The sequence below is a fragment of the Olea europaea genome, chromosome 11, assembly GCF_002742605.1.
Source record: "Olea europaea var. sylvestris chromosome 11, O_europaea_v1, whole genome shotgun sequence".
NCBI classification, from domain to species: Eukaryota; Viridiplantae; Streptophyta; class Magnoliopsida; order Lamiales; family Oleaceae; genus Olea; species Olea europaea.
Genome location: NC_036247.1, coordinates 10,463,107 through 10,476,736, shown reverse-complemented (window position 1 = coordinate 10,476,736; position 13,630 = coordinate 10,463,107). Strand labels below are relative to the sequence as shown.

Below are 13,630 nucleotides of genomic sequence, written 5' to 3'. Positions count from 1 at the left end.
CAGCGGTTGACCATTTGCACTAATAGAGCGGTTAAGGTTATATTCATTTGTAAACGAATTTATTAACCTTAACCAGTGTAGATTGGACCCTGAAATCTGAATCAATGGGAGCCAAACTGGGTGACGCCCCCTTGGGTCAATTGAACATCAACCAACCACCATATTTCACGTAGAAAATTGTACGATATCATAGTAACTCAAAAACTCACTGAGAATTACATCGAAGCAAATCCAAAATGAATTTCAAAATCATAAAAAATCGCCAGAAACAAAAGCTCCCAACATTTAGTAGAACAATGAAAACAAAAGTAACATTTCCAAGAATTCCATAAAAATAAAGATACCTAGCTTGAAAACCTCAAAATTACATTTCAGTGATTCCTCAACTAGTTGTATGTATCAAGGACCAAAATTATATCAGAACTCAGCTCTTGGTAGCCAGCTTTTCCTTGGCCTTTTGAATCTTCAAAACCTTCTTCACAATCTTTTGCTCTTCAACCAAGAAAGCTCTAATAATTCTACAAAACCCAGCAGAAAGACTGTCAAAAAACTTCAAGAAAGAATCTATAAGGCATATTTGAGTAAATGGTCAGTATCTGTATGCACAGAGAAACCTACCTTTCCCTTACAGCACCACTGGACAACACTCCACCATATGCACGGTTCACAGTCCTCCGATTTCGGGACAATCTAGACCTCTTGTACTGAGCAGGTCTCAAATGAGGTATCTGCAAATATATAAAGCAGGAAAAAGTTAAAAATTATTTTTCTACATGGCAGTAACCTTGTCATTCAAACACTTAAATCCTAATATTAGTATGTAGTACTGCGCATTGTGGAGAAGTCATTAATTATTGAGGGCGAAAATCCAATGCTATTGATAAGATCGATAAAATAAAAATATCAATTTTTCCGCAAGAAATATTTTTTGAGCACTAAATAAATGCATAAGATTAACAACTTAATCGTGAAAAACATTTATTTCAATTTTCATTAATCACATTGGGACGTAAAAAGCAAATAAAAAGGCATACCCCTTGGATTCTCTTGCCAGTAACAGGGCATTTAGGGCCACTAGCTCTCTTCTTAGTGCTCTGGTACACTAACTTCCCTCCTAATTGAACACACACAATTTAAAAAAAAATATACAATAAACATATGAAAAATCAAATCATAAAGAAAAAGATTAAAAAAAAAAAATGAAACCAAAAATAAATATTTCAAAAATTCAATATACAAAAGGTATTTTACCGGGGGTTTTGACGATCCGATGCTGATTGGATTTGGTGGCATAGCTATGCCGTTTCCTGTATGTCAGCCGTTGAACCATTTTCCGCTTTTCTGGGTTGCCGTGTTACCCGGTTCCGGATATTGCTCTGTGCTCTGGGGCGGTACAGGTGTTGAAGAGATTATGGACGAGGATTATATGTTTGTCGCCCTAGATCGTGCGGTTAAAGTTCTACTTGTCAATATATACGGCTGTGATTCGTCTAAAGCTTATAATTTCTTTGGTTCTTTTTGTTTAATTTTTTTTCCCTTTTTCTAACCACACTTTCCTTCAAATTTCATTTCGTGAAAACTTCAAAAGTCCGGGTTAAGCATGACCAACTCAATTTTTAAGTGACAAGTTTCAAAATGCAAAACTCAAGTATTAACTAATTAATTAAATTTACTAATATCACAAATATACAATTAATGGTCATATATACATAATTATATGTTACAATTGTTTTATTGATCATAGATTATTTCGAGATCACAGATAAAAAATTTGTAGGTCACAGATTATTTCATAGTCATAAATCAAAAATTTTATATAAGTCACAATTTATTTCATTAGTCAAAAAAATCAAAAAATTACTACTCACAATTTATTATTCAATCATAAATTATATTTTAGTCACAAGTTATCAAATTTTAAGATCACAATTTAATACTTGGTCACATATAACCAAATAATTAGTTCATTGCCATCAACACTATCACCACTTGCAACCACCCTTGCCAGCACCACAACCATCCGCTATCACCATGTCAACACCTTCGATTGTACTTCCAACAAAAATCGTTGCCAGATCCAAAAACCCAACCCTCTCCCCCTAAATGTAGATCGATGCACCACACCATCACAATCGCCGCCACCACCTCCAAAGTCAATCCATCACTTAGATCGCCATCCATTGAGTCTCTGCACTTATTCCTTTTTCTTTCTGAACCTTTGTTTTGGGAAAACAGGATTTGACTCAGGATTGCCCACTTTTATTAATTTCGGGGTTTTTCTGAATTTGAAAGTTACCACTTAGTAAGTTCCCATACCAATGTTCAATCCAATTAAGTCGGTAGCATCTATCAATTTTGCCATATCCCCCTTCCCTTTGTTTTGAGATTAGGATTTCATTGTCATGTCATTCCTTTTTTCTTTCATTATACTTATATTGGAACCCTTGAATTCATTAGATACTGATTATTATCTTGAAAAAAAAAATCTATTTTCCCTTCTTTGATTTCTTCATTATCGAAAACCCGTATTTGATTCAATCACATTGGATTTTATCATTTCTGTATCGGCAATTCAACATAGATGGATATATACCCCATGTATATGTCTCTCTTCATGCCACTATAACACTCAGATTCGAAGGCACAAAGGTGATCTTCGAACAAATAAGTTCATCGAATGTTGTGGTTGTGCTACAGTCGAAGGCACAAAAGCATCGAAATAACAAAGGTGATCATCGAATGCTGGTGTCACGCTGCAGTCACCTTGTCGTCTTCAATGTGGTATTGTCTCCAACGGCGATCCAGTAGTTTATATTAAAAAGAAGAGAGAAGGGAGAGGGATGTAGAGAGATAAACTCAAAACACTGTATCTACAAAAACACATGTAAAAGCTCCCAGAAAATTAAAATATGTATGGGGAGGCAAAAGGACTTCTCTTTATCCATAGTTCTATGTTTGAATGATACAGTGATACTGATAATTTATTAGGCTATGTCTGATAGCACTTCAATTCCATGGAAGATGGAAAATATTCAATCATTTTTAGACTAATGGCTTGTTTGATAGCCAATATTTTCTTGGCAATTCATTTTTCAGGGTTACGGCATGTGATCTATTTTTCCTTGTTTTGGTGTAATTGAAATTCTTATGGTTTTGGTGTCATTTTGTTTTCCAAGCAAATTTATTTATTTATTTATTATTATTTTATTTTTTTTGGCAATGTGAACAAATTCTAGGAACAATTGTGAAAGAGAAAATCCCTTAAATTGACAATTTCTATGTAAAACAAAGCAAACAAACACCAAAATATAGATTATTTTTATTTTTATTTTTATTTTTTTGCAAAGGAAACAAATTCTAGAAACAATTGTAAAAGTAGATATCCCTTAAATTGACAATTTTGATGAAAAATAAAGTCAAACGAACACCAAAAGACACTTTAATTTCAACATTTTTCAGGTGGAAAATTATATCAATTGTTACGCCCCTATCTGAACCGCCTCGAAATGCCCACCACCACACATTCCGATCTGATAAATACACATCCGAAGTGTTTTCGAAGTGATCTCACCAATGTTAACGACCTGATAGCACACTGCGAGACGATCCTACTGAACTGACCGAAGCGCCCTTGCCCTTGAGGCTGGGGCGAAGTGGACCTATGTCAGAAGATCCGCCGCCAATTTCAGAAAGGGATTTTTGCCAAGATCCTCTTTGCACCTAAGGTTTAAATTGATTTGACGTCTCCATGAGATTAGTTGTTATGACTTATCAACTTTATGTCAACTCAACTCAGGAGAAACAAATTGTCTGCCCACTCTACAGATGCGGCTGATTGATGCCTATGAGCAGACACCTCATACCGTCAGATGTATACATGTGTCCCACATTCAACGGTTCATCCCACCTATAAATACCCAATGTTTGACAAAAGGTGAATGTAATAAAACTCTTACTACATAGCACTCTATAGCAAGTTTATATATTATTTCCTCTCCTTTAGTGTTTTTGACACAACCTCTAGGTACTGTTCCGACCACCTGAACATGACTTGACCGTCGGAGTGTATACGGCCGCCACTACCCCCGCTGGTCTCGGCCGTATGCGTCTAATCGTGCGTTGATTGTGCTTAGGGAGGAATATGTGGAGTAGCTATCGGTTGGTCACGTGGAAGGTCTAATTTTCGAGGTCAATAGATTGGCACCGTCTGTGGGAAACACTTTCCGTTCAAAGTTCTACATTCTCCACCGGAGAAGTTACCGGAAAACTAGCGACTAACCCTGAAAAGGGCACGTTCTTGAAAAAGAACACAGTCAAGTTACAATCCAAATTCTCACTACCCTTGAAAAAAGAGATAGGATGAGCTATAGCCATGAAGACGACAACCTCATGAGAGAGGCCTCTGAAGAAGAGGTGCTCCATAACAATGTTACTCATCAGAGACCCCATCACCGGCGTCGCCGAGGTGGAAGAACAGCCATGCTCACTAAAGGAATGGCTCAAATAGCTGTGGGTATGAGAGATATCGCAGCTTAGAATATGGCAATGCATGAACTCCTCATGCAAGCCCGAGGTCAACCCGGGCTCTCAAATGCCCCAATGATCTTATCTAGTGCAGGAAGTCCCAGTATCTCGTTCTCGAGGCCATACCAGTCAGCACAGAGAACGTCCCCTCGAAAGAGAAGTGGGCGTCGAGGCCACATCTTATGTGTAAGGGAGCCAGCCATCAGAACCCCACTTGGGGGATAACTTCCCTCAAGAATATGAAGAACAGAGATCCGTAAGCATCTTCGACCGGATAGGGAAGGATCCTAGCAATAGGGTCCGCCCAGTGAGAATATCAGTTCAACCGGATCAGGAACAAGAACAGGCCCCTCACCCTCCTAAAAATAGGAGAGACAGGAGGAACCTAGCTGATTGGGGGGAGTCGAGGAGGGGCACCTCCACCTCCCCAGAACATTCAAGATGATGAAGGGTCAGATAGGCCCTGTCGATCTTATGAGATTGACGATGATGATGATGATAACCTCCATTTCTCAAGGGAGATCTGAAGCTTCCCAATGCCAGCAAATTTCATGCCCCCTAAGATCCCCAAGTATGAAGGAAAGGGAGACCCAGAGAAGCACCTCACCAAGTACATGACACAAATGAGCCTAAGGGGAGTCTCGCCCGCTTTGAAATGCAGAGCCTTCCATTTAACACTAGGCGGAGCCGTCGAAATGTGGTACAGCAGGCTTCCTCCCCTAAGCATTAGAAGTTGGTCAGCTTTGAAGAAAGCATTTTTGAACCAATACCTCTCACGCAGAAAAGGAGAGGCACCAGTGCAACGCCTGCAAGATATGAGGCAGACCCTTGGGGAGACGCTGAAAAGCTATCTCGCCAGGTTTACAGACGAAATCACCTACTGTGAACAGGTCACTGACAGAGAAGTCCTTTCAGCCCTGAAAGGCGGGCTCGACATGAATACTTTGTTCTGGAGGGACGTACGCAGCAAGAATCCCTCCACCTATGACGAACTGGTGGAAATGATGAGAGTGGAAATTGTGAGTGAAGAAATGATTGATCACCGAAACCATGCCACGCAGGGACTCACTCCGCCTCAGAGGTAGGTAGGTCGAGGACCCGCAGCACACCTTGTTACTCAGCAATGGACTCAGGCATGTCACACAATAGCTCTCACCTCCGGACAGGCACTGGCTTCTGCCACACTAAATGCAGTGCTAATATTGGCATATGAAAATGCTCCTGGCAAAGCAGGGCCATCCAGAAGAATCGATAGCAAGAAAAAGAAGAAGAAACGATCAAACAGGCCCTTGGAAGGAGCAAGGTTTTGCACTTTCCATCAACTGTATGGGCATGACACCCAACTGCCACCTTGAAAATACGCAACAATTGTCAGATCATTTGACGTCTGAATCGCCTCGGATCGAACTCCTCACTCAACTTTACAAAGTTTAGACGCACCTGACGTGAAGTCCCCTGTGGGTCATCGCCTCGACTGCTGCGTTCACTCCTAAGCTTTACAAAGTTTCAGCTATCTCCCAACCCGTCGTCCTCCGTGAGTTAGCGCACCGGTGGCAGATGAGCTCCTCACTCAACTTTACAAAGCTTAGACACACCTGACGCGAAGTCCTCTGTGGGTCATCGCCTCGGCCGCTGCGTTCCCTCCTAAACTTTACAAAGTTTTAGCCATCTCCCAACGCGTCGTCCCCCGTGGGTCAGCGCACCGATAGCAGATGAGCTCCTCACTCAATTTTACAAAACTTAGGCACACCTGACGTGAGTCCTTTGTGGGTTATTGCCTCGGTCATCGCGTTGACCTTTTTTCCTACTAATCGTCCAGTCTTGCAGCGCTTCGATCTCACATCGGTTATTGTTTCCCTTACGCAATAACGAAGTTTTGGCGCATCTGCCTAAGATCATGGCTTCGGTTACTGCAAAAGATCGACCCACAAGCTCCCACGAGTCGCGATCCCCAGTACTGAGGCATGCACATTCGGTCAGGAAAGCAAGTCTACCAATGATATAAATATTCATACCTGGACTTGGGGGACCACTGTTACGCCCCTATCTGAACCACTTCGGAATGTCCACCACCACACATTCCGACCTGATAGATACCCATCCGAAGTGTTTTCGAAATGATCTCACCAATGTTAACGACCTGATAGCACATTGCGAAACATAGGTGATCCTGCTGAACTGACCGAAGCGCCCTCGCCCTTGAGGCCGAGGCGAAGTGGATCTCTGTCAGAAGATCCGCCGCCAATTTCAGAAAGGGATTTTTGCCAAGATCCTCGCCCCTAAGGTTTAAATTGATTTGACGTCTCCATGAGATCAGTTGATGTGACTTATCAACTTTATATCAACTTAACTCAGGAGAAACAAACTGTCAGCCCACTCTACAGAAGCGACTGATTGACGCCTATGAGCGGACGCCTCATACCGTCAGATGTATACACGTGTCCCACATTCAATGTTTCATCCCATCTATAAATACCCAAGATTTGGGAAGAGGCGAAAGTAATGGAACTCTTACTACATAGCACTCTATAGCAAGTTTATATATTTTTTCCTCCCCGTTAGTGTTTTTGACACAACCTCTAGGTACTGTTCCGACCACCCGAACCTGACTTGACCGTCGGAGTGTATACGGCCGCCGCCACCCACGCTGGTCCTGATCGTGTGCGTCTGACCGTGCGTTGATTGTGCGCAAGGAGGAATATGTGGAGTAGCTATCGATTGGCCACGTGGAAGGTCCAATTTTCGAGGTCAACACCAATCAAAGGCTATTAATTGACAATTTTCAGGAAATCAATTTCTATGCAATTCAATTCCTAAAATTCATTTTTTTTTCACCCAAATTTCATCTTTACAATCAAATGAACCCCTAGTGATGAATAATATATATGACAACTGGAAAAGGCCACGTTAAAGAGATTCCAGCTATTTCAACAGATTCCAATTCGAGATTCTGTTTCACTTCTCCTCTTCACTTTTTAGGCCCTGAAGTTATGCATCTCTTACACCTTTTTCCCCCCTTATTATTAGATTAAATTCCGTCAATTTTTTTTTTATTTTTTTTATTTTTTATTCTGTCCAAGATCGCTTCTCGTTTGCTTGGATTGATTGAAGTTGGGCCTAAAGTCAAGGCTTTATTTCAGATTGCAAAACAATTTTTTTATGGGGGCGTTTTAATTTTGAACTGCGATACTAATGTCTTTATTTGTAATTTTTGTATCAATTTTCCTATATATAATAGATAGAAATGATCAACTAAGGCGAGTTTTCAAATGAATTCAGTTGAATAACCTTCATTAGATTCCCCTGCTCAAGATTTGAAATTTTTAATGTGTTATAACATTCTTTTTAATTCTCACTTAAAGGTTTTACTTCCAAGGTGGCAAGTCCCAATAAAATAGGAAATTGGAATAAAGCAATTGAGTTATTGAAGATAAGCTGGCTTTGTTTAGTGTTTGAAGGTGTTGGAATGCTAAAGAACATATAAATTAGTAAAGAGAATGCAGCCTGTAGATGCAATGTGGTGATTGACATCCTATTTCTGATTCCTTCAATATTTTTTTTTTCTATAATTTATGTCTTTATAGTTCTTTTAGAATTTTATTTTGTTGATAATTGGTAAATGAAAAGGGGTGAATATTTTGAGCAAGAGAGTATTAAAATTATTCTGTTTATATGACTTATGCATGTGAAGCCCATGCATTCGTTTTTATTTTATTTTAGGGTTAATTTCACAAACAGTCACTGAACTTAAAGAAAAATTATAAAACGGTCACTGAATTTTAAAATTTTTAATAGCGGTCACTTAAGTATTGGGACGCTTTAAAAAACGATCACTGAAGTTGAAAAAAACTTTTTTTGGTTACATTTGTGGCAATTTTTCGGTTACTTCCAACCACTGATACCATCGAATTTTGATACCGTTGGAAAGCCCACAACGTCCTCTTCAATTACCACTCAAAATCTCTCTGTAACACCGAGGAATTCAACCTGAAAATCACCGCAAAATTCGCCCCAAAAAATCTGAAAATTTGCCCAGGTTTTTAGATTTTTGGACGACTTTTACGGCAATTTTTCAGCGACTTTCGACCACCAAGACCTCCGGATTTTGATACCGTTGGAAAATCCACAATGCCCTCTTCAATTACCATCCAAAATCTCCCCCAAACTCTAAAAGATTCGGCCGGAATAAACCCGCAAAATCGACATCCCAAAAAGGCAAAAATCTGGGATGCCAACTTTGTGAGTTTATTTCGGCTGAATCCTTTGGAGTTTTGGGGAGATTTTGGATGCTAATTAAAGAGGACATTGTGGGCTTTCCAACGGTATCAAAATTTGGCTATTTTGGTGGTCGGAAGTTGTCAAAAAATCGCCGCGAAAGCCTACCGAAAATCTGAAAATTTGGGCAGATTTTTATCTTTTCGGGTAGCCAATTTTGTGGGTTTATTCCGGCCGAATCCTTTGGAGTTTGGAGGAGATTTTTTGTTGTAATTGAAGAGGACATTGTAGGCTTTCCATCGGTATCAAAATTCGGTGGTATCGGTGGTCGGAAGTGGTCAAAAAATTGCCGCAAAATTAGCTCAAAAATTTTTAAATTTCAGTGGCCATTTTTGAAAGCGTTCAATACTTAAGTGACTATTACTGAAAGTTTTAAACTTCAGTGACTGTTTTGTAATTTTTCTATAAGTTCAGTGACCGTTTGTGAAATTAACCCTTTTATTTTATTTTATTTTTAATGTCAGAAAAATCAGTATTGGATAATGCTGAAATAAGTCTGATTGTTAATTAAACTGAAGATTGAATTGGGTATCTATTTACTTTGAAATTAGAGGGGTATATTTACAGATATGATAATCTTCAGGGATTTTATGCAGCCTACGTTGGAGGAATCCGACGGTGAAGGATGCAATAGTAAAAATTTTGAAATCTACGAGGGTATAGATCACAACGCCATTACTAAAGTCAAAAATCAATTGAAATCTCGTTTCTTGAACAACCTTTTTGAGCTATAAATAACGATAGGTTTTGTCAAATTCTTCTTTTTTTATGTACTATATTTGGACGAGAGATAAACAGTATTTTTTACCCATATCTTTGTTGGAGAAATAACTTAAAATAAATTATATGTTTTCAGTCGAACTTTTATGGTGGAACTGTAACAATTTACAGTTCAAGAATATGAATTTGATTTCTGCTAGCTTCATTGATATTGAATGAATTTCCGTCCATCACTTCTCTGCATTGGACAGTGATATAGGTTGGTAGAGGAAGTCACCCTCGATGACAAACAAGATGAATCACTGCACTTCGATGCAAGGCCATCGACCCTTAAAAGGTGCTCTACCACTATCCCCAAGTGGTGCTCGACTACCATGCACGGCCATCGACCCCCAGGGGCATTCTACCACTACCTCTAGGGGGTGCTCTACCACTACGCTAGGCCGTTGACCCCCCCCAGGGGCGCTCTACCACAACCTCTAGAGGCGCTCTACCACTATGCGAGGCCGTTGACCCCCCTAGAGGCGTTCTACCACAATTCCCAGAGTGCACTCTTACCACTACGCGAGGCCGTCGACCCCCCCAAAGGCGCTCCACCACAACCCCCAAGGGGCACTCTACCACTACGAGAGGCCGTCGACCCCCCCAAGGGTGCTCTACCACTATTCCTAGAGATTGCTCTACCTCTACGCGAAGTCTTCAACGGGCATGAAATTGCCTATTCAAACACTTAGCCATAAAACATCTAGTGAATTGACTAGGTTCCATGGCGGTTAATACGGGAACAACCTCCAGACGGGAAGTTAAAGACCCCTCACTCAGAACGTGGGGGTAGTGAGAATGCCAACGTGGGACACATGGCACCACAACCGCATTTGGCAGAGGCCCCACCTCCACCCCAGGAGGCGCACATATAAATACCGCCTGCCATCCAATCGGTGATCGCAGGCTCGGGGGCTCCAGGGATGACGGTCTTGCAGTCTTTCCCACCCCTGGCAGATCTAGAGCGGAGAATGGAAGAGATCATAATGAAGAAAATTGATGACGTGATTTCTAAAAGAAAAGACAAGCGCAGGCAGATGGCCCTAGAAGAGGACCCCGTTCGTGCCCGAGATCATGGCGGTCCCTTTATCTAAAGGCTTTAAGCAACATATGATAAAGGCTTACGACGGGGTCATAGATCCACTTGACCATCTGCGGACCTTCATTGATCTGATGAGACTCTATGCAAGCCTTCTTCTTGAGTAGCAAGAGAAAGAGGAGGATAGCCATTGGATTGATGCAGGTGGTCTAGGAGAAAGATGAGTCTCTGCAGGAATATCTGGCCAGATTTAGCCGTGCGACCCTTGGAATAAAGGACCTTCTGATGTCGGCGGTGGTGACTGTGTTGATGAATGGAACTCGAAATCGGGCTTTCAAGATGTCACTTTCTAAGAACCCCCCAGAATCAATGCACGACCTCTGAGGAGGCGGAGAAGGTCGAAAAGAACCTCAGAGAGGGATGGGAAGTAGAAAGTCACAAGCGCAAGGTGGGGGACGAGCTAAGACCTACCAACAAAAATAGGCCAAGGAATGAGCAGATGGTGAAAGAGGCCGTCCAAGACCGATCAGCCAGACACAAACGAGAGGAGTCCAGGGCGTTCACCCCTTTGGACACTCCCCGTGCCAAACTATTAATGGAAATACGAGACATGAAAGAGCTAGAATGGCTGAGACCCATGGTAACGCCAGCGGGCAAAAGAAACCAGGGCAGATATTGTCATTTCCACAAGGATCACGGGCATGATACTGAAGAGTGCCTGCAACTGAAGGAGGAGATCGATCGCCTCCTAAGGCGGGGTCTCCTAGGCAAGTATGTGAAGGATAACTGGGGGAAGCAAAAGATGGAGGATTGTCCCCCACTTAGGGTCGGAGTGATAAACATGATTACAGGAGGGTTAGCATGAGGGGGAGATTCAAACTCGGTAAGGAAAAGCTACGCGCACTCTCTCGGGATCTACTCCATTCAAAAGAAGGCAAGGTTCAGCCAAAGCATCACTTTTGGCGAGGAAGACTTGGTAGGCGTGGTGCACCCCCATGATGATGCCCTAGTAATAGTAGGCGACACAGCTGATTTTGACGTCAAAAGAGTATTGGTCGACGGGGGAAGTGCCGCAAATGTACTCACCTAGGATGCTTTTTTAGGCCTGAAGGTCCCACCTGACAAGTTAAAAATCGTGAACACCTCCTTGTAAGGCTTTGGAGGAGCCACAGTGATTCCAGAAGATACTGTGGAGCTCCCGATCACGTTGGGCACATATCCAACCACTGTGGTAATTGTGGCAAGCTTTTTGGTCGTTAAGACCCCCGTGGCCTATAATGCAATCTACGGCCGGCCGTTACTCAACGCAACTGGGGCCATCCCCTCAACCTATCACCAGGTCCTGAAATTCCTGACCAGCAGGGAGTCGGGTGTGTACGGGGAGATCAGCAAGTATCCAGGAAATATTATATCGACAGTATATGAGTTAGAAGAGCTCCATCAGTCATGATGTTAGAAGTCGAACCTCCGAGAGAACAGATTGAGCCACTTAACATGATAAAAAAGATTTCCATAATGGAGGGCCGGGAGGTCAGCATCAGGGCCGAGTTGGACTCTAACAAAAAAGGAAAGCTGGTGAGGTGCTTGATAGACAACCTAGACGTCTTTGCATGGACCCCAAGTGATATCACCGGGGTCAGCCCAGCACTCCCTTAGCATCGCCTCAGAGTCCTACCCGGAGCCAAACCAGTAAAGCAGAAGAAAAGGAACCTTGCCCCCGAAATGCAAGAAATAGCAAGGGCGGAAGTGGAAAAGCTACTGAAAGCAGGTTTCATCTGAGAGGTACGATACCCCGAATGGTTAGCCAACATTATGCTAGTAAAAAAGTCAAATGGAAAGTGACGCATGTGCGTAGATTATACCAGATTGAATAAAGCATGTCCTAAGGACTCATACCCACTTCCACGGATAGACTACCTCGTCGATGCCACATCGGGTCACGAGAGGCTCAGCTTCCTAGACGCTTTCTCGGGGTATCATCAAATCTCTATGGCTGAGTGCGACCAGGAGAAGACGTCGTTCATCACAAATTCTGGAACCTACTGTTACACTGCCATACCTTTCGACCTGAAGAATGCAGGTGCAACTTACCAGAGAATGGTGAATAGGGTCTTCCAGGAATTGATTGGAAATGTCATAGAAGTCTACGTCGACGATATGGTGGTAAAAAGTATTAAGTCCGTTGACCACGTGGCTTGTCTGCAGAGAGTGTTCGACATAACCTACGTGACTAGGCGGAGAGCCTTAACAAGCCAAAAATTGGCTAAGGCCCTAACCGCTAGACCCCTCTCCCAACGGTCGACATAGCCTACACGGCTAGGCGGAGAGCCTTAACAAGACAAAAATTGGCTAAGGTCCTTAACTGCTAGACCCCTCTCCAGACGGTCGATATAGCCTACGCAGCTAGGTGGAGAGCCTTAACAAGCCAAAAATTGGCTAAGGCCCTTAACCGCTAGACCCCAATCCAAACAGTCGACATAGCCTACGTGACTAGGCGGAGAGCCTTAACAAGCCAAAAATTGACTAAGGCCTTTAACCGCTAGACCCCTCTCTCGATAGTCGACATCGCCTACGCGGCTAGGCGGAGAGCCTTAACAAGCCAAAAATTGGTTAAGGCCCTTAACCGCTAGACCCCTCTCCCGACGGTCGACATAGCCAACGCAGCTTGGCACGGGGTAACACAAGGCTAAAATTGGCTAGGGCCAGCGACCACTAAACTCTAACAGCCACTCCCCTGCACCATCAAACAGTGAAAAAGAAAATGAAGAAGGACGACACGAGAGACAACAAGTTAAGGAACAATGCACTCAACACTAATAATAGCGAACGAAAAATGTGTTTATACATATGAGAAATTCTTGCCCACACCCCGAACAAGTAGGAGATAATGAGACTAAACAAAAGTAAACACAAAAAAAGAAAAGCTAGCAAAGAAAATAACAACTAAGAAATGCTTTAGCTCGAAGGGGAGACATCCCCACTACCACCTTGTGATTAACGTCCAAGTGACTTGGATGACTGTGCTCTACT

At 42.3% G+C, this 13,630-nt stretch overlaps 1 protein-coding gene across 1 annotated transcript; it reads right to left on the bottom strand.

Annotated features, from left to right (window-relative positions):
• Positions 1 to 220: 220 nt before the first annotated feature.
• On the bottom strand, positions 221 to 1,453 carry LOC111403341 (60S ribosomal protein L34-like). The gene is made up of 4 exons (XM_023031799.1): positions 1,252 to 1,453; positions 1,035 to 1,114; positions 619 to 728; positions 221 to 518 (listed from the first exon to the last, which is right to left on the bottom strand). Exons 1-4 carry the CDS (start codon positions 1,328 to 1,330, stop codon positions 425 to 427), a joined length of 363 nt encoding a protein of 120 aa, XP_022887567.1. The 5' UTR covers positions 1,331 to 1,453; the 3' UTR covers positions 221 to 424.
• Positions 1,454 to 13,630: the final 12,177 nt, after the last annotated feature.